This window comes from Rhincodon typus, chromosome 4 (assembly GCF_021869965.1).
Source record: "Rhincodon typus isolate 14 chromosome 4, sRhiTyp1.1, whole genome shotgun sequence".
NCBI lineage: Eukaryota > Metazoa > Chordata > Chondrichthyes > Orectolobiformes > Rhincodontidae > Rhincodon > Rhincodon typus.
This window is the reverse complement of record NC_063335.1, coordinates 110378521-110403230: the sequence shown is the minus strand read 5'-3', so window position 1 is coordinate 110403230 and position 24710 is coordinate 110378521. Positions and strand designations below refer to the sequence as shown.

General features: G+C 40.3%; 1 protein-coding gene across 3 annotated transcripts in view; it reads left to right on the top strand.

Annotated features, from left to right (window-relative positions):
- Nucleotides 1-47: 47 nt before the first annotated feature.
- Nucleotides 48-24710, top strand: part of cep76 (centrosomal protein 76) — a 65991-nt gene continuing 41328 nt past the window's right edge. For 2 of the 3 annotated variants that reach the window (XR_007262003.1, XM_020521660.2), the window contains exons 1-7: nt 48-217; nt 6116-6271; nt 7668-7749; nt 8454-8678; nt 9940-10125; nt 12579-12676; nt 17700-17828. Coding sequence is in view for 2 of the 3 variants with exons in the window: in XM_020521660.2 (XP_020377249.2) it covers nt 155-217; nt 6116-6271; nt 7668-7749; nt 8454-8678; nt 9940-10125; nt 12579-12676; nt 17700-17828 (939 nt within the window). In the remaining variant the exon portion in view is untranslated. The remainder of the gene's footprint in view (nt 218-6115; nt 6272-7667; nt 7750-8453; nt 8679-9939; nt 10126-12578; nt 12677-17699; nt 17829-24710) is intronic. The other variant, XM_048596279.1, reaches the window with a different exon arrangement.

Sequence of the window (24710 nt, the reverse complement as noted above, 5' to 3'; positions counted from 1 at the left end):
ATTGGAGGGTGGTGATAGGCGGGGCTTGAGGTCCGTTGGGAGGAAGGGGTGGTGTTTGTCGTCTGCGGAGACGGTCGGCTGGTGGCGAGTTGTTTCTGCGTTGGGCTGCTGGTTGTGCACGTTGATAAACCCTAGTAAAACGGTCCTTAGCGCCATGTCGCTGCCGCCAGAAAAGGCTTTGGAACTCAAGCAAATCATTCACAATCAGCTGACCCAGGTGAGCTCTCACCGCGTCCGGCCTCGGGCTGGGGCCTTGGTGTCGCCCAGGATGCGTGAGCCGCCGTCCACATATCCCCTTGTCCCAGATTATGTCTAATCAGTTACAACAATGATCATTAACTTTTAACTCTTTACCTCTTTTTACGATATGCATTTCATAATAAAATTTAACCTGTTGAGTTATAATTTTAGAATGAGAGCAAATTACTATGGATCTGAAATAATGAGAGAAAATGTGTGAAATCTGTGTAAAGCCAGAAACAGTTAATGTTAACTGTTTCCCTCTTCGTAGATTTAATATACAAATCATGAGCAGGAGTAGGCCATTCAGCCCTTCGAGCCTGTTCTGCCTGCTTCAATAAAATCATGGCTGCTCTGATTATTCCACATTACTGCCTATCCCCTAAAACCTCTTATTCTCTTGCTTATCAAGAATCTGCCTACCTCTGGCTTGAAATGAAGACAGGATCACCGGCTCCTGTCTCTCTTTGAGAAAGCATTTCTACTTATCTCTGTTTTGAATGAATAACCCTGTATTTTTAAATAGGGACTTGTAGTTCTAGATTCTCCCACAAGAGTAAACATTCTTTCCACATACACTTGGAACACCATACCATCCAAAACTATGAGCCAAGTGTTGGAAAGTGGGACTAGAATAGATGGATTAGCACAGACTCTGGGCTAAAGGGCCTGTTTCTGTGCTGTAAAACTATGGCTATGACCTGTCAAGAGCCCTCAGCATTGTGTATGCTGGCTAAATTTGCTGATGACACCGCTAGGTAAGAAAGTAAGTTGTGAAGAAGATATTAGGAGCCTTCAAAGGGATATAGGTTGTGAGTGAGCAATTATCTGATAAATGGAATATGTAGAACATAGAACAGTACAGCACAGGAATGGCCCTTTGGTCCATAATGTTGTGCCAAATGTGATGCCAAATTAAAGTTATTCCTTTTGCTTGCACTTGGTCCATATCCCTCCATTCCATGCATATTCATGTGCTTATTTAGAATTTCCTTAAATGCCCCTATTGTATATGCCTCCACCACCATGCCGGCAGCACATTCTGGACTCCTACCACACTGTTAAAAAGAGAGTACAACTCGCCTCTCGCATCTCCTTTGAACTTTCCCCTGTCACCTTAAATGCATGCCCACTAGTATTAGACATTTCAACTCGCAGGAAAAAGATTCTGACTGTCAACCCTATATATGCATCTCATCATTTTATAGACTTCCGTCAAGTCTCTGCTCAGCCTTTGCCGCTCCAGAGAAAACAACCCGAGTTTTACTAGCCTTTCCTTATAACTCATACCCTCTAATCCAGGCAGCATCCGGGTAAATCTCTTCTGCACCCTCTCCAAAGCCTCCACATCCTTCATGTAATGTGACAACTAGAATTATGGCCTAACCAAAATCTTTTAAAGCTGCAACATGACATCATGACTGTTGTACTCCATTCCCTGATCAATAAAAGCAAGCATGCTTTACAGCGCTATCTCCTTGTGTGGCCACTTTCGGGGAGCTATGGTCTTGAACCCCTAAGATCCAATGCTGTTCAGGGTCCTCCCATTAACTACACTTTTTCCTAACATTTGATCTTCCAAAAATATAGCACCTCACATTTATCTGGATTAAATTCCATCTGCCATTTCTCTGCCTATAACTGATCTATATCCCGCTGTATTCTTTGACAATCTTCTACACTGCCCATAACTCCAGTGATTTTTGTATCATCTGTAAACTTACTAACCCATCCATCTACATTTTCGTCCAAGTCATTTATATATATCACAAACAGCAGGCATCCCAGTATGGATCCCTACTGAACACCACTAGTCACAGACCTCCAGCCAGAAAAACACCCTTCCACTGCTACCCTCTTGCCTTCAATGGACAAGGCAGTTCTGAATCCAAGCAGCCAAGTCACTGTGGATCCCATGCATCTTAATCTTCTGGATGAGTGCCATGAGGGACCTCGTCAAAAGCTTTATTAAAATCCACATAGATGACATCTACTACCCTACCTCATCGATCACCTTTATCAACACCTTGAAAAATTCAATCAAGTTAGTAAGATATGACCTGCCAGGCACAAAGTCATGCTGACTGTCCCTAACTAGGCCATGCTTTTCCAAATGAATGTAAATCCTATCCCTAAGAATTCTCTCGAATACCTTCCTATCCACCAATGTGCGACTTACTGGTCTATGGTTTCCTGGATTATCCTTATTTCCTTTCTTGAACAGAGGAACAACATTAGCCACTCGTCCATCCTCTGTTCTCACATACAATGTGAGAAATTTTTGGCAGAAAGATAAAGAAGCATGTTATCTAAGTAGTGAGAAGTTGCAGAGATCTGAGTTGCAGAAAGATCTGGGTGTCCTAGGGGGAGAATCACAAACGGTTAATATGCAGTAACCAGGCAAATAATCAGGAAAGCTGATAACGTGTTTTATTGCAAGGGGAATTGTATGTGAGAGTAGAGGAGTTGTGCAGGGTATTGGTGAAACTACACCTGGAGTACTGTGTACAGTACTGATCACTGTACTTATGAACTGGTGTTAATGCATTGGAAGCAGTTCAGAGAAGGTTTACTAGACCAATACTTGGAATGAGCCAATTCCCTTTGAGGAAAGGCTGGACAGGTTCAGCCTGTAACTGGAGTTTAGAAGTGTCAGAGGTGAGTTGAATCTTAAAGGATCTTGGCCAGTGGATGTGGAAAGCATGTTTTCTCGTGTGAGAATTTAGAACTAGGAATCATAATTTAAAAGTAAAGAGTCACCCATTTAGGGACAGAGATGAGGGGGGTCGGTTGGAAAAAAAACAGGGTTGAGAGTCTTTGAAATTCCATTCCTCAAATGGCAGTCAACAGAATCTTTAAATATTTTCAAAAGTAGAGGTAAATAGCTTCTTTATTACCAAGGGGATGAAACATTATTGGAGTATGCAAGAATGTAGAGTTGAGGTTAACATCAGATCAAACATGAGCTTCTTGAATGGTGGAGCAAACTTGAAATGGCCTGCACTTCGTATATTTAAATCAGGTTGCCTCTTCATTTACATCCTTAAATAAGGAGAGCAATGCTCCAGATCTGGTTTCACCAATACCCTGAATAATTGAAGTATAAACTCCTACTTTTCTATTCAATTCCTCTTACAACAAAAGATGTATATATTCTATCAGTTTTCCTAATAATTGAACTTGCATTCTAACTGTTTGCAATTCGTGAACTAAGGCACCCAGGTCCCTCTGCATTCCAGAGCTCTGCAATCTCACACCATTTAGATACAGTTCTTTTTTATTCTTCCTGCCAAAACAGACTATTTTTTATTTTCCCAAGTTTTCATCCATTTGCCTAATCACTGTATATATAACGTATATTCCCTTTATATTCATCAGTTCCCCTTTATCCAAGCATGTTACTTCCTCAAATAATCCATTCTGTCTGATTACTTTGAACTTTTCTTAGTACTCTCCTATTGTGCTTTGATAATAGCTTCTAACAGCTTCCTATAACAGACGTTAAGCTAACTGACTTGTAGTTTCCTGCTTTGACGTCTTCTCTTTTCAAGTAACTGAGTTATATTTGCTATTTTATATTTAATGAATGCTTTTTTAAATCCAGACAGTTTAAATTAACACATCACTGTCTCACCAACTACTTTTCAGATTCTAGGCTGAAGAGTTTTAGGACCAAGGAACTTGTCAGCCCACAGCTCCAACAATTTGCTCAGTAACATTTAGATTAACATTTGAGCAAGGAAAAGGTCATTGACCTGGAATGTTAACTCTGTTTCTGTTTCCACTGATATATGATAATCCTGTTGAGTATTTCCAATATTTTCTGTTTTTTATTTTAAATTATAATTTTGTTCTTAATGTCCACTCTGCCTATTGATTTGTGCAAAGCCTTGAGAGACAGAGTTTCTTCTCCCTGGTAAACCTGATTATGGTCTTAACTCTGGAAGAACTCTGGGTAGCTGCATTGACTCTGCTCTGCAAGACTTGTCAATGGTCACTTCTGCCAAATCAGAGCAGCGTGAAGCAGCTTCTGCCTTGCTGATTCCTCTTGCATTGACTAGACAAAGCTCAGAAACACGGGACTAAAACACTGCCAGAAATAGAGCAGCAGCCCCCTCCAAATAGAGGGAGTTGCGACCTCTCACATTTTGTATAAGGATGAAACACTGATTCATCAGGCCGTAAAAAATAGTTCAAAGGCTCTTATCTCACTAGAGCTGCAGGGATTTTTAATTACTTTAACCTGGGGTAAGGAGGGGTGCTATTGTCAGTTGTGCCAGTTCTGGATGTGACATACTTGCCTTTCAGTCACAATGTGCAAGTGTGTGTACTGCAGACATTTGTGCTCATCATGCTATGCTGTACTGAAGGAGTGGCACACAGAGGGAGGAACCATATTGTGAATGCGATGTTAAACCCTGTCTGCCCCTTAGGAGGCACTATTGCAAAGAAAAGCATAGCATTTCAATCAATGTTTACCTGTCAATAAAGATTGCTAAAACAAATTCTCTTGTCGTTGTCACATTGCTGTTTGTGGCTGCTTGCTGTACATATGAAATAAAATTTATATTAAACATGAAAAAAGGACTTGCATTTATACTGCATTTATATTTCGTAACTGCAGGATGTGTCAAATGCTTCACAGCCAATGAAGTACTTATTGAAGTGTAGTCGCTGTTATAACTTAGGAAACTGCAGCAACCAAATTGTCCACAGCAAGCTCCCACAAATCCCAATCAGGTAAATGACAAGATTTTTTTGTGATATTAGTTAAATGATAAATATTGGACAGCACTTCACTTTTAAAAAAATTATCTTTAGGATCTTTCCCTCAGTTGCAGCAACTGAAATGCATGACAGCCTGATTGGGTTGTTAATGTATGTGTTATCTGTTCAGTGGGATTTGAATCTCCAACACTATCATTCAGAAGTAAGAGTGCTGTCAAAGGCAAATTTAAATCTAATCCTAATGACAATTCAGAAGACTATAACTAGACTCTAATTTCAATCAAACTTGGATCTAATTAAGACTCCTGGCCAAATGTCACTTATTCTGTGTAAGGTAATGCGAAAGTTGAAGAGAATAATAAAAGGTAAAGTACAAGAAACCTGTGATCTCAAAGCATAGTTTTGTCATTTTCAGCATTTCCTGTCTTATTTTCTTTGCTGTGAATTTCTTACGTTACTTGCCCATTTGACCAAGTGAATAAGCCAGAGACCGACCTTCATCTTTCTTGTACAGTGCTCCTGGCAGTTATGTAAGAATAATGAAACAATATCTGACCTAGATTGAGTGTAAAGCAGAAATACAATAGATGCTAATTTTACTGTAAAGGAGTTGAGAGCTGTAGCTCCATTGTGGTGGAACACTATGGCCTGTATTTTATGATTATAATGACAGTGAAGCTGTCACCATATAATGTTGAGGCTCCCCCAGTCTGCAATCAGTTGAAATGCTGGGATTCCACTTATTGTGAAAAACCTTTAAGAATTTTCGCCTTGTTTATTGAGGTATAAGTAGGTTTTTTACTGGTATAATAACTTCATAATTGCTGCCAAATATTCTGGATGGCTTTGAAAATCTAATTTTATATTTTTACAATTGCTGGTAGTTTTGGTAATGGTGACCATGAAACTAATTGTAAATTTTAGGTTTATTGATTTGAATTTAGATCCTACCAGCTGCACTGTTGGATTTGAACTCCTGTCCTCTGTGTTCGCCTCGGCCTCTGGATTTATAATCCAGTGATTGGCAAGATTGAAACATCTCTTTAAAGATGCAAAATGTATTTTTGCCTGTTCCTTTAAAATTTAAACTTGTGAAGCAAATTTGTCACTTGACGGCATTAATAACTTGCTGATCAATTGTGAACAGATGAACGTCCATGAAAAGATCAGGGAAATCTTAGGAGAATCAGTTCGTGAAGAACTAGGTGTTTCTTCACAAACTTTATCTGAGGCTGATCTCATAAAAGCATTACAACGACGAGGCATTGTGGATGATGTCATGAAGGAACTCAGATTTTTAACTGTAAGTATTTCATTGCATTGAATAGCACACTACCTAAAATATCTCCAGTATTGAAGTCAGAGCATCAAAAGCTTAGTTATAATGAAAATGATTGTTTTTATATTTAATGTAATTACTGAATCGCGTTGTTTTAAAGTATCGTGAGTTGAAGTTGCTCCATTAAACCAAACACACATTTGGAGTTGGGAAGCAGGCTGATGCAAAGCTCCAACACTGTTCCCCAAGTTCCCTTCTGTGCAGAGGTTGCACTGTAGAAACTTGGAATGGTTACAGCACAGAAGGAGACCATTTAGGCCATCATGTTCGTGCCAGCTATGTGAAATAGTAACTCCAATCCAACACCCCTTTTTTTCCCAGTTGCCCAGGAAATTTGTTCTCTTCCAATATTTATCTAGTCTATTTTTAAAGTCACAATTGAATCTGTCTCCATTGCACTCTGGCAACACATTCCAAATTTGTTTTCCTTGTGTCACCTTTTGTTCTTTTGCTGTTCATCTTAAATTGATGACCTTTCATTCTTGTTCCTTCCACAAATGGGCATAGTTTACCCCCGTCTACTGAGTGCAGATTTCTTGTGATTTTGAACACCTTTATCAGATCTTCTCATTTCTAAGGAGAAGAGCCCCAACTTCTCCAATTTATCACTGTAAGTAAAGCTTCTTTTCAGTGGAACCATCCATATCACTCTTAACTGCATCTTCTGTAATGCCTTCACAACCTTCCTAAAGCATGGTGCCCAGAATTGGGCCAGCAATAATGTGTCCTTAGAAAAAGTGGTGAGCGACTTCCTTGAATCACTGCAATCCATTTAGTGTAGGGGGTGCTGCTGGAAAGGCAGTTCCAAAATTGTTCATCATGTCTAGATAATTTATTTTTCCAAAGCATGTAACAAGTCATCACTAAAATGTGACCATTTGTGTGGACCTAATGATACGTATTGCACCTATTGTCCCTGTGCAGAGCATAAATTTTAATGTCCTTTAACATTTATACCTAAAATATAAAATGAAAATGGTTCAGATAATTAATAATGGCTTTATGATTATTATTGCTTATTTGTAGTTACTATTATGCTTTCAATATTGGCTCTAATTCCAGATTGAAGAATTGTAATTCAGATCCATAATATTAGCCAGAGCATTAGCTCGGGAGTTTGGATTATGAATTCAGTGACATTATCACTACATCTCTGCCTCTTGATTACAAAGAAACCTTAAGTATTGGGGGAGCTAAGAATAGTTGTATATAAGACATTTCAGCAGCTTATTGTTTCAAAGATTTGTTGCAATTGAAATGTTGTATTTTATTCTGGAATACTGTGATTCTATATTTCAATGTGACCAGTGTTGTTTCTTGCATTTTAAAAGAATGGAATAAAGATGTTTTTCATTTCCAGGAAGTGCAAGTCAAAGAAGATACATCCAGTTCAAAACCAGCCACACACTTTATCGACAAAGAGCCAGCTGAATTAAGGAAAAGTGAGTGCTATGGTGCTTTGTTCATTTCAGTTCATTAACACTTTATTTGCTTCTGTAAGTTCTAATGTTTAAAATGTTTTTCTTGAATGAATTATTGTTCGCAAGATTTGCATATAATCCGTCAGTAGCACTTGATGAGGATAAATAGTAAATGTACAGTGTTTCCTACTTATACAATGTGGCAGTTGGTCCTTTTGGGCAAAGATAAAGAAGATCTTGCAGTAACTGTCAGTTTTCAATTTGATTCATTTTCTGATTTCACTTTATTGGTCTCTTCTGTGGGATGGCAAAAAAGCAAGTGATTTTTTTAGAAATAAGCTGCTGCTTTTCAGGTTAGTGAGTCAGTGACTATCGCAAGCATCGGTGGACTAGATACTGAGCATAATGTTTATTGGTTAAATGTAATTCCATCAAGAATCTGTGTTGAAGATGCAGTATTTCTGTGGGTTATTTCGTAGCTGATCACAATATTTTTCTGAATTGTTACTAACAATGAGGCTTAAACCAGTTGCAAATATTGCACACATAAAAGAACCTGCTGTGGGCAACTTGGATGCTGCAGTTTCCTGTATTAAAATTGTGACTACACTTGAGTACTTTATTTGCTGCATGAAGTTTGGGTTCAGAGGCTGTGAGAGATGTTTTGTAAATAGTAACTCTTCCATTAAGGTATGGCCATTCATGTTTTCCCATTCATATTTCAGCAAGCATTGATCCCACCAGAAGAAACATATATCTTCAGGTTCTGGGTGGTAAAGCTTTCCTAGAGCATTTACAGGAACCACAGCCGTTACCAGGGCAAACATGCTCTACATTTACGGTCTTCTTACATTTCCGAAACCAGCGCTTCCGCTCTAAGCCTGTACCATGTGCCTGTGAGCCTGATCTGCAGGATGGGTTTTTGCTGGAAGTTCACAAAGACAGTTTAGGTGAGCAATGATGCAAGTAATCAAATTTGTTTGTAAAGTCAACTCATTGAATCCATCTTAAAAGGGCTAACTGGCTTCAAGCAGGGGCTTAATTGACTAGTACATGATCCCAAGGTACCAAACCATTCTGACAAATTCAACATGGCAGGCTCAATACTGAGTCTGTGTTATGTACGATGATGTCGGTTGGCATAACGGTGGGATCTACAGAGAGCTTCAGTGGTCTGAGTTAGTCGAGAGGAAAATGTTACACTTGTGTCTTCAATCACAATACTAGAGAACAGTAGTTACCTAGGAAACGTTAGTTTTGCATGAGTCATCACCCTCTACGAGAGGGCCATATTTGGAGGGGAAACGAGAATGCAACATTAAATGTGTTTTCCTACATTTACCAGAGATTATCTTGCTTCTAGATTCACTAGTGTGTTAACTTCTTAGTTGTAAGAAGTTATGAGTTATTTTGGAAAAGGGACATGGAAAGTCTGAGAGGCTGCTTTCTGGTGTTATCAGTTGGTTCAAATGTCTCTTTCTGAGCCATGGACCATATTGTACTCTGGGAAAGGTTACAGGAAATAAAGGTGTTCACCTTCATGAATAATTATAATGTTTGTTGCACACCAGTGTTATGAGGCCATCCTGAACACACAATGTGTTAAATATAATTCTAATTATATTTAAAATATTTTTCAAAGAAAGCTCATCACTGAGCAGAGGGGAATGAACTTGGGGGTGCACAAGCCAAAAGAAAATAACATTGCTACTACTGAGATTCTCATAGAAAAGCAAATTTGAAATGGAAAATACACAAGAACCCACATCACACTATCCACTATACTCTCAGCTTTAGATTAGAAATAAATACAACTGTTGTAGCTGATACCAGGGACTTTTCTGAGATTTCTCACATTCCACCACCGTAACTTTTGAAATCCCATTTATGCGCAATAACAGGGTTTCTACAGTGAAACTGTAGAAGACCTCAAAATAATCACAGGATATATCAAAAACATGGGAGAACATTGGAGATAGATCACCACCTCCTGTTTGAGGGCAATTAGCGATGAGCAGCAAATATTGATCTTGCCGGCTATGCTTAAATCCCATGCAAGAATTAAAACAAAAGGCAGTGGATTTCTTAGTCACAAAATGTAGCACTATCCAATCCACATACAGCTGCTTACTGGGCAACTAGACTATTGAAGAGTTGGCTTGTAGGCAATGTGATCTGATGCTCAATTCTTCTTTTATTGCTTATATTTAGGAGATGGCAGTAAGATGGCTGATGCGACAACTTTATTATCAATCTGTGATCCTGTGCACATGGTTCTTATAAAGACAGATACATCTGGAGAAACAACTTTAATGGCTTCACACTACTTGGAATGGCGGTCTTTGCTGAGCTCACCAGATGGTAAAGTGAGCATGTCTTTAGAGCTATTGGGTGTAGGTACGAATTCCATTGCATTGCCATGATCTAATATTTCAATTTGGAGATTAGATTTTTTTAAATTTACTCGTGGGATATGAAATTGCTGGCTGAGCTGGCATTTAGTTGACGCTGCAAAGGTGGTGGTGAGCTGTCACCTTGAATTTTGCAATCAAGTTCTGCAGGTAAGCCCACAATGCCATTAGGAACAGAATTCCAGGATTTTGACCCAGCCACAGCAAAGAAACAGCGATTACATTTCCAAGTTGTGGTGGGAATTGCTTGGGAGGGAGTTTGCAGGTGATGGTGTTCCCATGTATCTACTGCCCTTGTCTTTCTACGTGATTGTAGGTTTGGAAGGTGCCGGCATAAGGTCTTTGGCGAATTTCTGTAATATATCTTGTGGATAGTACACACTGCGAGTGAGCATCAATGGCAGAGTGCCTGAATGTTTGTGGATGTGGTGCCAATTAAATGGGCTGCTTTGTTCTGAATGGTGTCAAGTTTCTTAAGTGTTGTTGGAGCTGCATTCACCTAGGCAAGCAGAGGATATTCCACTTCTGACTTGTGCTTTGTAGCTTTGGGGAGTTGGGATGTGAGTTACTCATTGCAGTATTCCTAGGCTCTGACTTACTCTTGTAGACACTCCTATTCATGTGGTATTAAAGTTCTGAAGTTTATAATACCAATTTGCCTTGTGAGGCTTAACTTGCTTACTTGAGGGTTTTATTTTGATTGTTACAAGCAATAAAGTTTTAAAATCATTGTTTCAGTACTTGATTTTCTCTAAGTTTTCTTAATAAGTAGCTGAATTAAAGGTAACTTGTGATTTAGCCAAATAGTAGCAAATCCAGTTGAGTTTCTGGTCAATGTTCACCCCCAGGAGGTTGATAGTGGGATATTCAGTAATGATAATGCCACTGAATTTGGTGGTGGTTAGATTGATGGTCATCGCCTAGCATTTGAGGTACTAATGTTACTTGCCACTTTTCAGCCCAAGCCTGAACATCCGATGCTTTGCCTTCATCTATCCTGCTTATTACCACCTCCAAAAAAATTCCAGTAAATTTATCAGGCATGGTTTCTCCTTCTTAAGCCATGCTTAATAATAGTATGTATAATAGACTGTAACATTTTCCCAATGTTAAGCTAATTGGCCTGTTTTTGACTCCTTTACTTTTAAATGTTACATTGGCAGTTTTTCAAACCTCTCAGACTTTTCCAGAATGTAAGAACTCCTGGAAGAATACTACCAGTGCATCTGTTATTTCAGTAGCTACTTCTATAACTTGCCTAGACTGCATCTCATCAGGTCTAGCAATTACTTGGCCTTCAGTTCTGCTGGATTCACGAGAACTTTAGCTCTAGTGGTAGTTATGATATTTGTCTCTCTCTCTCTTCTCCTCCCCACCCCCAACAGACACACACCACTTTGCCCTTTGATTATTTAGTAATTCTGCAAAGCTAGTAATGTTTCCTACGTTGAAGACTCGTGCAAAGTATTTAGTCAACATCTCTGCCATTTCCTGATTCACCATTATTATTCTGCCAGCCTCATTCTCTAAGGAAACTGCCGCTCACTTTGGCTTCTCTTTTTATATATTCAAAGAAGCTCTCGCTGTCTGTCTTGATTATTATTTAAGTTTACTCTCAAAGTTTATCTTCTCCCTTTATTTTGGTTATCTTGTGTTGTTTTATAAAAAAACTCCCAGCCAAAACTGCCACTAATCTTTGCCACACATATTTTCCTTTGAATTTGATGCTATCCTTAACTAATTAACCATAGTTCACATATCCCCTTGCAGGGTTATCCTGTCGTTGTGTGCAATGAACTATTTTCTTCATTGTTCCTCAACCATTTTTTTTCTCTTAAACTCCCTTAACAGCCAACCCCAGACAGTTCTACCCTCACTTGTGATAGTCTTGCATGATAATCTGTGTCTATAAATTTGCAATTTTATGAACTGTTATGGGTATCCACACACATGAATGTAACCCTCATTTAGAGTTCATTACTTTCTCCCTTACTCCCAACTCCACCTATCAACTTACTAAGTTCTATTTTAATGCTATCTGCCTCCCTCAGCATTTTTGTGCACACTGGTATTCCTTTCTAATATTCTTGCACTCCTGCTGAATTAATTTAAATCCTCCCAACAGCTTTAGCAAAACACTATGCAGGGAGCTCAGTCCTGACTCTCTACAGATGCAAGCTGTACGTAATTAATTGAGCAACTATAACAACTGTCAATAACTTAGTGTAAAGGCATCTTTTAATGATTTATTAATTCCCAAGATTCAAATGTCAAAACCTGTTGTTGAATTTATAGACATTGGCTAACTTGCTACATGTTTCTAGTGATTTTTGTTTTTATTGTATTCGTTAGAGGTTTACGGTTTTTTTAGAATGAGGGCTATAATTTTGAATTCACTTGACATGAAACATTTACTCAAACAAATTCTTCTACTTTCAGGCACAGAGTCTAAAGTTCCTGTTGGAGTTTTGAATATAAAACTTGAAATATATCCCAGGCTGGTGCAACCATTAAACCAAGAAATAGTAAATACTCAGGTATGGTATGTCATGTTAATTGTCATGGAGGGAATTCTTTCCTTTCGTACTCATAGGGAGAGACCAGTGAATTCTGATTATCTTGAGGAAAAACAATTTTAAACGTCAGTCATGTTGAACTAAACTAACATCCCTTTCTGTAATTCCTACTAACTATTTCATAGACGCGTACAGCACAGAAAATAGACCCTCTGGTCCAACTCAACCATGCCAACCAAGTTTCCCAAACTAAACTAGTCCCACTTGGCTGCATTTAGCCCTATCCCTCTAAACCTTTCCTATTTATTTTTTAAACGTCCGAATGTTTTTTAAATGTTGTAACTATACTTCCTCTGGCAGTTCATTCCATGTACAAACCACCCACTGTGTGGAAACTGTTGCTCCTCAAAATTAAACTTAAAAATGCCCCCTAGTTTTGAACTCCCCCATCTAGAGGCAAGACATTTGCTGTTTATTTATGCCCCTGATGATTTAATAAACCTCTATAACCTCAACCTCCTGCGCTCCAATGAAAATTCCAGCCTATCCAGCCTCTCCCTATAATTCAAACGCTATAATCCTGATAAAATCCTGGTAAATCTTTTCTGAACCCTCTCCAATTTAATAATATCCTTCCTATTGTTGGACGACCAGAACTGGACACAGTACTCCAAAAGTGGCCTCACTAATTGTCCTGCACAACCTCAACGTGATGTCCCAACTCTTGTACTCAATGGTCTGAGCAATGAAGGGAAGCGTGCTAAATGCCTTCTGTCTACTTCTGGTGCAACTTTCAAAGAATTATATACCTGAACCCCTAGGTCTCTGTTTGACAAAACGACCCATGGCTTTACCATTAAATGTATAAATCCTACCCTTGTTTGTTTTACCAAAATGCAATACCTTGCATTTATCCAACTTAAACTCCATCTGCCACTCCTCAGCCCATTGGCCCAATTGATCAAGATCCCTTTGTAATCTTAGATAACCTTCTTCACTGTCAACTATACCACCAATTTTGGTGTCATCCACAAACTTACTAAGCATGCCTCCTAAATTCTCATCCAAATTGTTTATATAAATGACAAACAACAGTGGACCCAGCACCGATCCCTGCAGAACACTGCTGGTCACATGCCTCCAATCCACAAAACAACTCTCCACACTGTTTCGTATCGTGAAGCCAATTTTGCATCCGGTTGGCAAGCTTTTCCTGATGATATGATCCATGTGATCTAACTTTACTAATCAGTATACTATGAGTATTTTTTTTAAACGAGCAGTTAGGAAATCGTTGGTGTTATGCTAAACAGTTCACAGTTTTGGACAAATTGCTTTGTTGAAAGACAATGTGACCTCTATATAAGACTTGTACAACCAGCCAGAGACATTAGTTCTCTTTTGTTATACCACTTCTAGTTCCACCTGAGTACAAGCATCACTCGTTCCAATTGAAAATGCGGTTCTTGGTTCTACTTAAGTTTATCAAACAGATGTTTCCACTTTCCAGTTATTTAAACATTCATATAGCTACAATAGGTTCATTTGGCTAAATGTCACTCCCATAGTAGCTGATAAACAGACTCATTCTGAATGAGGTGTAATATAAAATGGCTTCCCAACCTTGTCAGGTACCTATGCATGACCAGGGGTTATGGTGTCTTTAAGTTCAGACTGTGAATTCAGTTTTCTTTCTGCCTTTGTCTAAAGCTTTGAATTTGGTTGGTTGATTTTTCCAGCTATCTATAATTATCCAGGTCCCTAGCGAACTCTGGAAATCATTGTTCCCCAGGATGTAGAAAGCAACATTTTGTTTTCAATACATTAAATGACTAAGACATGACAATGAACAAATTGGAACATATATTTGATATTACAATCTAGGACATGCTGCCTTGTGTGTTCTCCCACTTTTCCAGAAGGTGGAGTCAGTAGCTTTCTAATGAATTCAACTGATTGTAAACCACAGATTGGTTTGTATTTCATATATGATTGAATAGACGGCAATTTTTTAGTGAGTTACATCTATTTCTTGTCGTTCCTCACATCATCAAACAGCAAAACAGGCCACTCCATTTCAACTATAGTCTGAATTCCATGTTAATGGCCCCTGACTAGCTGACAATAACTACTGGAAGGCTACTTGGATTCATAGCTTCACTTGGAAAATCTCAGGTTCCTTGTGGATTAGAAACTAAGACTGTGGTTCTTACTGTCTCAGACTCGCATAAGTTTCCTTCTCCACTGAGAAGGAGAAAGGCTGACTTCACTCATTCCTCAACTCTGTCATTACTGTTTGCTGAACTAGTCAAAGTGCTAAGTTTGACTGATCCCCTTCCTACAGCAAACTTGGAAGTATCTGTATGTCCGTTCGGTAATTCGGTAGAATCGTAAAATCCCTAAAGTGCAGACAGAGGCCTTTTGGACTACCCTATACCTGCATTTACCATGGCTAATCCATCCAACCTGCACATCCCTGGACAGTAGGGGGCAATTTAGCATGGCCAATTCACCTAACCTGCACATCTTTGAACTGTAGGAAGAAAGTGGAGCACCTGGCAGAGACCTATGCAGACATGGGGAGAACATGTAAGCTCCACATAGACATTCAGCCAAGATTGGAATCTAACCCAGGTGCCTGGCGCTGTAGGCAGCAGTGCTAACCACTGTGCTGCCCATACACCTGATCCTCCTTCCTGGCTCCCTACCATGGCTACAGCGCATACTATTTAAGGATACCTACCAGTATGGCGCAGTGTGTTTGGCTACTCTCAGACTTTAAACTCTGCTATTATAAGGACAGGAACATGCAGTGGCTTTGCCATCACCTCCAGGTTTTCCTTTCGACCGCACTCCATTTTGACTTGGATATCTGTTGCCATTCCTTCATGATGGTTGCATCAAAATCCTGGAATTTCTGACCTAATGCCTTCCTTTTAGAAACTTAGAGGCGCCAGTATTTTCTATGCTGTAAATATCCCGTCCTCCCTCTTGATTCTCTACCTTGGCCACAGTGCATTCTATCTACCTTCATTCCAATTTGTCTCTGGATCATTTACCTGGATTACTGGATCAGACTGAGGAAAAACTGTGGGAAAATTAAGGATCTTTAATAAAGAGATACTTCAGGTATAAACTAGGTAAATTTCAACTAGGGTGAAATGGTAGGGTAATCAAACACACAGTTCCTTGGATGAAGAGGGAGATACAGGCCAGAACAGTTGTTATGCCAGTGTAGTGGGAGGTCCGTGTGGGGACGCAACAGAATCCCCATTTTAGCAGACTGAAGTAATTACACTGAAAATTGTATTTTCTTCTGTGCCAATTGGCTGCTTGGAACCCTCTGACAGTCTCCATTTAAATCAGAGACATCGGAGGGTTCCATTGAAATTACGTAAAGTAGTTGCTTAGGAAAAGTTAGACTATTAAACACTTCGTCTAACTCCTGAGTAACCATTCAACAGATCCCGTATTCACCTCATACGGCCTCAACTGCATCTCTCCAGATCCCTAGCACCATCCTGAACCTGACCTAAGCCCCCTAGTCTCAACACCTACCCTTGCTGACCCTGAGCATTCCCAACCACCCTGATCTGTCCTAAACACTGCATCACTTGCCTTGTCAGCTGCCTAGCACCCTACACATTTAGCATTTTATCAACTATGCACCCTAGCCCCTTCACATTTGGCACCCTACTCCTACTCATCTGGCTTCTTACCCCTGCAACCCGTTCCTTCAGTTGGCATCTTACTTGTGTAGCACCGTACCCACCTTGCACCCTACTTGGTCTATCACTTCTATCCATTTGGCATCCTGAGGAAGAGGAATCTGAGAAAATATCAATAGAAACTGAGATAGTAGAGAAAATGGATTTGATGAAATTTGAGAGAAATGAGCCACTGAAGTGCTGGTGATGCTTAGATTTGGTCAGTCTGGATAGCTTGCATCTTGGGTTGAGGGAATTTTTTTTAAGCTTCCTTAGATGTGTTGGAGGTCCCAGAGTAATGGAGAGTGGCAAATGTTACTGACTTTTTTCGGAAAAAAAAGCCACAAGGCCAGTTGTATGAATTACGGATCAGTTAGCCTAATATCACCGGTAGGAAAAGCTTTGGAAAAGAATCAACAGACATTCAGAGAGGTTCAAGTTAACTTTAGGAGAGCCAGTTCAGATTTATAAAAGGCAGATCGGCTTGACCTTCATCCTGATTATTTGATAAAGAAGTGCCACTGATGAGGGGAATGTGTTGGATGTTTGCCTAAATAGATTATAAGAAAGTGCTCGACAAGGTACAACATAAACATTGTTAATAAATTGAGGCTTAGAAGGAGCTCTGAGTGTGCAATTGGATTGAAAAGAAAATTAAGTCAAGGACAAAAAGCAGCAAGTCATAGTAGTAGCTGAATGCTTTCTCGAGGTGGAGGATAGTCAACAGTCATATTCCCCAGGGGTCAGTGCTTGCACCACAGCTCTCTCACTGAACATAAATGATTTGCATCTTGGAATATGGTGTAAAATTTCAAAATTGGCTAATGTTCTCCACTCCTCAAGTTTGCTTACAGTGAGGATGAAATGAATTGCCTGTGACCGGAGGTAGATAAGCCAGCATAATGGGCACCCAAGTGGGAGATGGGTTACAGAGACCAAGCAGAGGACTGGATCTGATTGGATTATTTTGCAGGGAGTTGGCATGCATTTGATAGACAAAATAGCCCCTTATAAATTATGATGACTTTTTCTAAGCTAACACAAGAGAATTAACTATTTTGACAAGAAACTTTGCTGCTCTGGAAGCCTTACTCCGGCATTGTCTTCAAAAAAGTGAAGACTCTTGGCACAGCATATCTAAAAATATTCCTTTGTATAGGAAAGCACCAGGACCCTGACCATACAGTCAGGTTTACTTTCTACTAAATGGAAACAGATATTGGTGACACCCACCCCTTTTCATTGTATAGTATGGTACTTGTGCTTTGTAAGAATTTTCTTTCACAGTTTTGACCATAAATGCATTTTTAAAAATTAATTTCACTTCAAATTTGCAGCTAGCCTTAGAGCGTAAAAAGACTGCAGAAAAGGAACGCTTATATCTTGTATATGCCAAGCAATGGTGGAGAGAGTACCTTCAGATCAGACCTTCACATAACACCAGGCTTGTGAAAATCTTTGCACAGGTTTGTATCTAATTTGTGTTGTGCTTATGCAAGTTGGTATTGGGGATGGTGCTGTAAAGTAGTCAACAACTTTGGGAGAGGAAGAACGCTGGGGGGAGAAAGATATGAACCAGAGAATATATGTCTTATATCTACAGATATACCTATAGAACTTCTTGCTATCGTTCTTACATTTCTAGTTTGCTCACTATCATACTTTTTTCCCTTGCTCCTGATTAATCTTTTAATTATTCTTTACCTTTTCTTTATATTCCAGCCAGTTATCTGCACTGCCTCTCATCATTGCAAATCATATTCATTTACCTTAAGTTTGCTTCCCTGAACTACTTTAATTAACCATGAATGGTGGGTCCTCCTTTGGAATCTTTCTTCATAGTAGGGACACAGTTATTCTGAGTACTTGAAATATCTCCATCAATGCCTGCCAATGCTTCTGTATTGCACCATCTCCTAACCTAGTAGCCCAGTTCATTTCATGCCCACATAATTGCCTAGATTTCAGTTTAGAAAGTTAGTCTTAGACCCACTCATCGCTCTTTCAAACTGGATGTAAAATTCAATCATATTGTGGTTGCTGCTATCTTGAAACGCCTTTTTTCTGAGGTTCTTAAATCTTATCACATTATGTAGGAGCGTAACTCCCGACCGGAGACAAAGACTCGGGACGCAGACAAGATTTAGGTAGGGACAGGCTTATTCAAGCAAAAACCGGTTAATGCAGGGAGAGCTCCAAAGATCTTTCCTGAATCTGGCCTCTACTGAGAACCCAATCATTCCCTTAATCTATGCATTGTATTAATTCACATTTCCAAGTTACACGTTATACTCCTTCAGGCTTGTCCCAGACTTGCTTATCTCTAAGGACTGCTTGAATTCTGTTATTTATTGAATTCCATGTGCTGTCCCTATCAAATTCTGTTATTCCTCTTATTTTCCACTGTCCCAATTATTTATATATATAAATGTAAATAACTGCTATAAGATTCGTAATATTAATTTCTGTCACAAAGTTAGTTATAAAGTGTAAAGTTATACAGCTACTTCTAGTGTTAGCACTTATTAGAAAAAAGTTGGGAACAATCTATTTCATTCAGGACATGCCAGGCATCCTTTTAGAGATGAGGAAAGCATCTCATGAGACTAATTAACTTTCACATCTATATTTTTCCTCTAATTCTTCCACTGTACTTTTTGTTATATATGTTTATCTATAATTATGTTGAAATCCCTGATTATCTGAAGAATTTTTAACTAGAACCTATTTCTTAATATTGTGCATAACTTCAAAGAAACAAATGATTACTACAAACTAACTCTAGCTGGAGGAATACAGCAGGCCAGCAACAGAGGAGCAAGAAAGTTGACGTTTCGGAAAACCCAAAAAATCAACTTTCCTGCTCTTCTGATGCTGCCTGGCCTGGTGTGTTCCTCTGATGCTGCCTGGCCTGGTGTGTTCCTCCAGCTCGACACTGTATTGTCCCTGACTCCAGCATCTGCAGTTCTTGCTATCTCTAAATAACTTTAGCTGTTGTTTCCATCGCTGCTTAATGAGTTAGGCTGACTGGTTCATGGACTGAGATTTACACCCCTTCTTTGAACCAGTGCTTTTCATTCAATGGGAAAACATCCTTTCAATAATGAGGCTAAAATCAATCACTTGTCATATTTTAATGAACTTGTGTCTATCCTTCGATATCCTCTTATTAAGCTATCCCACCTTGGAGTAGCCATGTTCAAAGGTACCGTTATGTTTCACTTAAATGCTGGACAGGCTGTTTAATTTTATTTATCCCTTGTCTGCCATTTTGTGCCTTAATGCTTTCAAACGTAGGCTACCCTTACAGATATCTCCCCCGCTTTGGCCCTATACCAGATTATGGCCATTGGGACATTATTGGTCCAGGAACTCCCTACCTACGTCCCAATTAAGCCTACCTCAGTCCATGAGTAGATGTCTTTTGGTGATGTTGCATCCACGATTCTCTTCCTGTCATTTGATGAGCTGGTCATTTTCTTTCGTCATTCCACTAATGGTCTGTTGGCATGAAAGCATGTAGCAAGACCACCTTCTTGATCCGTGGCCCTTCCGCAGCTGTCGTCTTCATTACTGTGGCTTGAGGAAGCCATAAACAAGGTGACACAAACATATTATGACATTGAAAATTACTATTCCCTGTGCAATGGATGTGCCCAGGGATTCTATCCATCCTGTTGCCCAACTCCATAGGGTCGAAGATGGGGGTTGTTTAAGTTTGTTCATTTCTTTTTGGATGTGATCAACCAAATTAGTAATTTCTTTGAAGTTGTTGGGGATGTGCGTATAGCACTCAATGTACCCTCTTTCTCGGCTAATATCAAGTCCAAGGCCATTTGATTCTGCAGTGCCATGGCTCTGCATTTATCTTGCCCAGGGCCTGTGAGGTGTCGTTAGACACTTGTTCTAAGACTGCGGCCATAATGATAGATTCTCTGGCTAATTTGGCTGTACCATTACCTGGGTATCAATCTGTTTCTGAGATTGCACTTTTTTCGGCAGCAAATAAACAACAGCAAGAAGACACTGTACACCCCAACACACTGGCCACCTTACCATATATTAGAAACATTTCGGAACTGACTACAAGGCTCCTACAACCGCTTGAAGTAATGATAGCACACAAACTAACAGCCAACTATTCTCAAAGACGAAAGACCCATACCCACAATGAGCAGGACAAATGTGATGTTCAAAATACCATGCTGCAACTTGGAGAAGCAATATGTTGGACAGGAAACTTGCCACCAGGATACATGAACACCAACTCACAGCAAAAAGGCACAACCAACTCTGCCTCGTTTCTATTCAGCCCGACAAAGAAGGACATCAGTTTAACTGGGACAACGTAAAAATACTAGGAGAAGCAAAACAAAGACAAGCATGAGAATTCGTGGCAGCCTACTAATACTATAAACAAACATGTTGAAATAGACCCCGTCTGCATACCACTACAGAGCAAAACTGGAAACAGAAGTACCCACCATAACAGCCCGGACCATATAAATTCAGAACGGAACTGAACAGAACAACAGCGCTTCAATGGAGGCTAGACAGGGCTGAAGATGTCATCTGGAAGGGGACGAAACATTTGCACGAAAACCAGTCAGCTTGGCGAACCAAGCAACAACTCCAGCCACAACCCGAGGTATGGATCTTCACTAAAACCATTCAGACTGCCATCCTGCGGTCAAGGATCCTGTTCCTTCTGCTTGTTGTTGGTTACTTAGGGACGGTCCTTTAAAACCTGCAAGAGGGAGAGATGAGAGAGAGAATACCAGACTAGCAGGCTGGAATGTTATACTGTTAACTCTTGTATACACTTAGATGGGTAGGATGCCTCCATTTTCGTTAAGTGCGCTCCTGTTACCTGTGAATATTACCTCATGAGGTCCGACCCATTGGGGGAACAAGGCTCCCTTGCTTGGGATTATTTTTGCCAGGACTTTTTGATCCTGGGGCTGGCATTTCTGTTTGTCCTGGACATTCCTCAGACTCCCAATTCTTGACAAGCTGCTGATCTCATGCCTGTCTATGAAGTATGCGTAAATTCTTACAGAGAGATTTCATGTAATCCCAAACTTGTCCCTTGCTGTTGGTCAGTTCTGCTCCCCCTGTGTTTAGGTCCTGGGGAGTGTCATTGCTTGTCCCATCATGAGCTCAAAGGGTGTCGGTCTAGTGGCCCTTGAGGGCATTGCCCTCTGGGCCATCAGAATGGCTGGTAGGGAAGGGGTTAATTTAACCCTTTCTCCTATCATTGCCTTGGTCAGAGACTTTTTCAGCATTCTATTCATTCTCTCTACTATACCCAAGCTGTGTGGGTAGGGGGGAATATGATACTTCTGTGTTATTCCCAAGAGTTTACATGCTTCCTTCAGGCACTTGCCTGTGAAGTGGGTCCCTTGGTCTGAGCCTAGTTGCAGAGGGGCACCCTACCTGGATATTATTTCAGCTGCCAGTAATTTTGCCACTGAGGTTGCGGCACAGTCCTTTGTGGGGAAAACTTCTACCCATATTGTGAACTGGTCAACCATGACCAGACAGAATTTCTTATTCTGACTCTGTGGATGTCGTCCTATAAAGTCCATTTGAATATGGTCCCTGTGGGCAGGGCTGATGCTCATTTTAGCATTCCCTGTCCAGGTTCTGTGTGTGCAAAAGCAGTGCACCTCTGGCAAAATTTAACTACGTCTCTTCCCATTTCTTTCCAACAACATCAATTAAATATTAGCTGTATCATTTTATCCTTCCCTATGTATGTTAATCCATGGTAAACATTGCATAAGGTCTGTTGGCAGAATTTGAGAGCTAAGACCTTACCTTCTTTCCTGCAAATATCATCTGCCCCTAACGCTGCCCTGTCTTTAATTCATTTTGCTTTTTCCTCTGAGCTAACTGCTGCATGTAAATTTAAAATGTTCCTTTCATCATCTTTGACTTCCGACTCTCTCACAGCTGCTATCGTTACCATTTTCTGTTCTAATATTGCTTTTGCTGCACTGTTTGTGTGGTTGTTCCCTCTCTGTTCAGGTGTCTGAATCTTTATGTGCTTTTACTTTAATTACTGCTACCTCCTTCAGTTCAATATCTGCAGCCACTAGGCCCTTGACTAGGATCTTGTGTTGAATTACACTAACATTCGAGGTAACGTAACCCTGTCTTGCCCATGCTGTCACGTAGTCATGGACTACACCGAAGGTATATCTACTGCCTGTGTAGATATTAACACTTTATCCTCTCCCTAAGTGCAGGGTGGCAGTAATTGCTTTTAGTTTGGTTACCTGGGCAGAGTGACATCCTTGTTTCCTTTCTCCTGCCAAAAGCTTCCCTTTCAAATTAATCACGGCGCACCCTGTCCAGGCCTCACCATCATAATACTTCTGTGCTCCATCTACAATCATGCATTTCACGTCTGGCCCCTCTAATGGCTCTTCCTTAACTTCACCCTGTCTCTCCTCTTCCTGCTCCATGAGGGGGATACAATCAAGTGTGTTTCCTTCCTGATTCACATAGCTTGCTGGGTTCTCTCTTTTATCTTTAACCACTTCCACGTCCTTGTCTCCTGGCAACAGTGTGACTTTCCATTTGGCTCGCCGACTGTAGCACCTCTCAATTTGCCAGTTTCCAATAGCTGGACTATACTACTACTGAATGTAATACTTGTGTCCCTGGTCGTGTCAAGGTGAGGGAATGTCGTTAGTGCCCAGGTAATACCTTGTGTGGTTCGGACACACGAGTGTTGTCCCACCATGACTGGATCCATTCTGCCTGAGTAGTATCTCACGGGCCGGAGCTTCTCTGTAACACTACTGCAGATTGATTGCAGAGATAGTAGGAACTGCAGATGCTGGAGAATCTGAGATAACAAGGTGAAGAGCTGGATGAACACAGCAGGCCAAGCAACATCAGAGGAGCAGGAAAGCTGACGTTTCGGGTCTAGACTCTGCTCCTCTGATGCTGCTTGGCTTATTGCAGATTGATTGCCCTTGCTTTCACTACAGAAGAGGTGAAAGGGCTTTTTTGGGTCAGGAACTCCTATTGCTGGTGCAGAGGCCAGTGTCTGTTTGATTTTGACAAGGGCCATCTCTTGCTCCAGCCCCTAATCAACTTTCTTTGAGAGCATGCCCCTGCTTTGGTAAGATCTTGCAGGGGTCCTGCAAGTAATTTTTGCTGTAATTTTCTACAAAGTTCCTGCAATAGTTAAATAGTCCTAAGACTTGTCTTATCCCATTAATTTTTTCAATACTGTAGTTTAACTATTATCACCTCTTTAATTCCAGACTTCATCTGAAATGTCCCTTTTTTCTGTTACTTGATAATTCATTCTAGATACTTAATATCTCTATGTAACTTTGTCTAAATTTAAAGTTCTGTTTTATTCCCTCAAAGTTACTAACAATTTTTATACATCAAAATTCCTACTCCCTAACGCTTTTAATGTTTCCACAATACTTCTCCAATGCTAAGAAATAAACAACCTCCATCGATTTTTCTTCAAACAGAGTGGGGTAATTAGTATTGATCTACTGTGGAAAAGGGGGTGGGGTGTAAACTCTTGCACGTAATTAAGTAAACTTTCGCTTCTCCTTCTGCAGGAACAAAAATGTTATACTTTAAGAAAAAGCTCACCTCCTTTGCTAAATTTGCCTTTCCTAATTCCTTTATCAGCTTTCTCAGACTTTCGAGCATATAATCAGAATGTTGTTCAAAGAAAACTGCATTTCCAAGATTTCAAATTTTCTTACAGCTCTCTGCTTCTTCCTGGAGCAAAGACCTGAACCATTCCCACCCACCACCACCCTCTTCCGCTTGGCTGAGCTTGTCCTCACCCTCAACAACTTCTCTTTCAACTCCTGTCATTTTCTTCAGGTAAGAGGGGTTGCCATGGGTACCCGCATGGGCCCGAGTTATGCCTGTCTCTTCGTGGGGTACGTGGAACATTCCTTGTTCCAGTCCTATTCCAGACCCCACCCACAACTCTTTCTCCGATACATCGATGATATCATCGGTGCTGCTTCCCTCTCTCGTTGAGAATTGGAAAACTTCATCAATTTCGCCTCCAATTTCCACCCTGCCCTCACTTTCACCTGGTCTATCTCTGATTCCTCCCTTCCCTTCCTCGACATTTCTGTTTCCATTTCTGGGGATAGACTGGCCACTAATATGCATTACAAACCCACCGACTCCCACAGCTACCTGGACTATATATCCTCACACCCCACTTCCTGTAAAGACTCCATCCCATTCTCTCAGTTCCTCCGTCTCCGTCGCATATGTTCAGATGAGGCCAACTTCGACAAGGGAGCCTCCAAAATGTCCACATTCTTCCTCAACCGAGGATTCCCCAG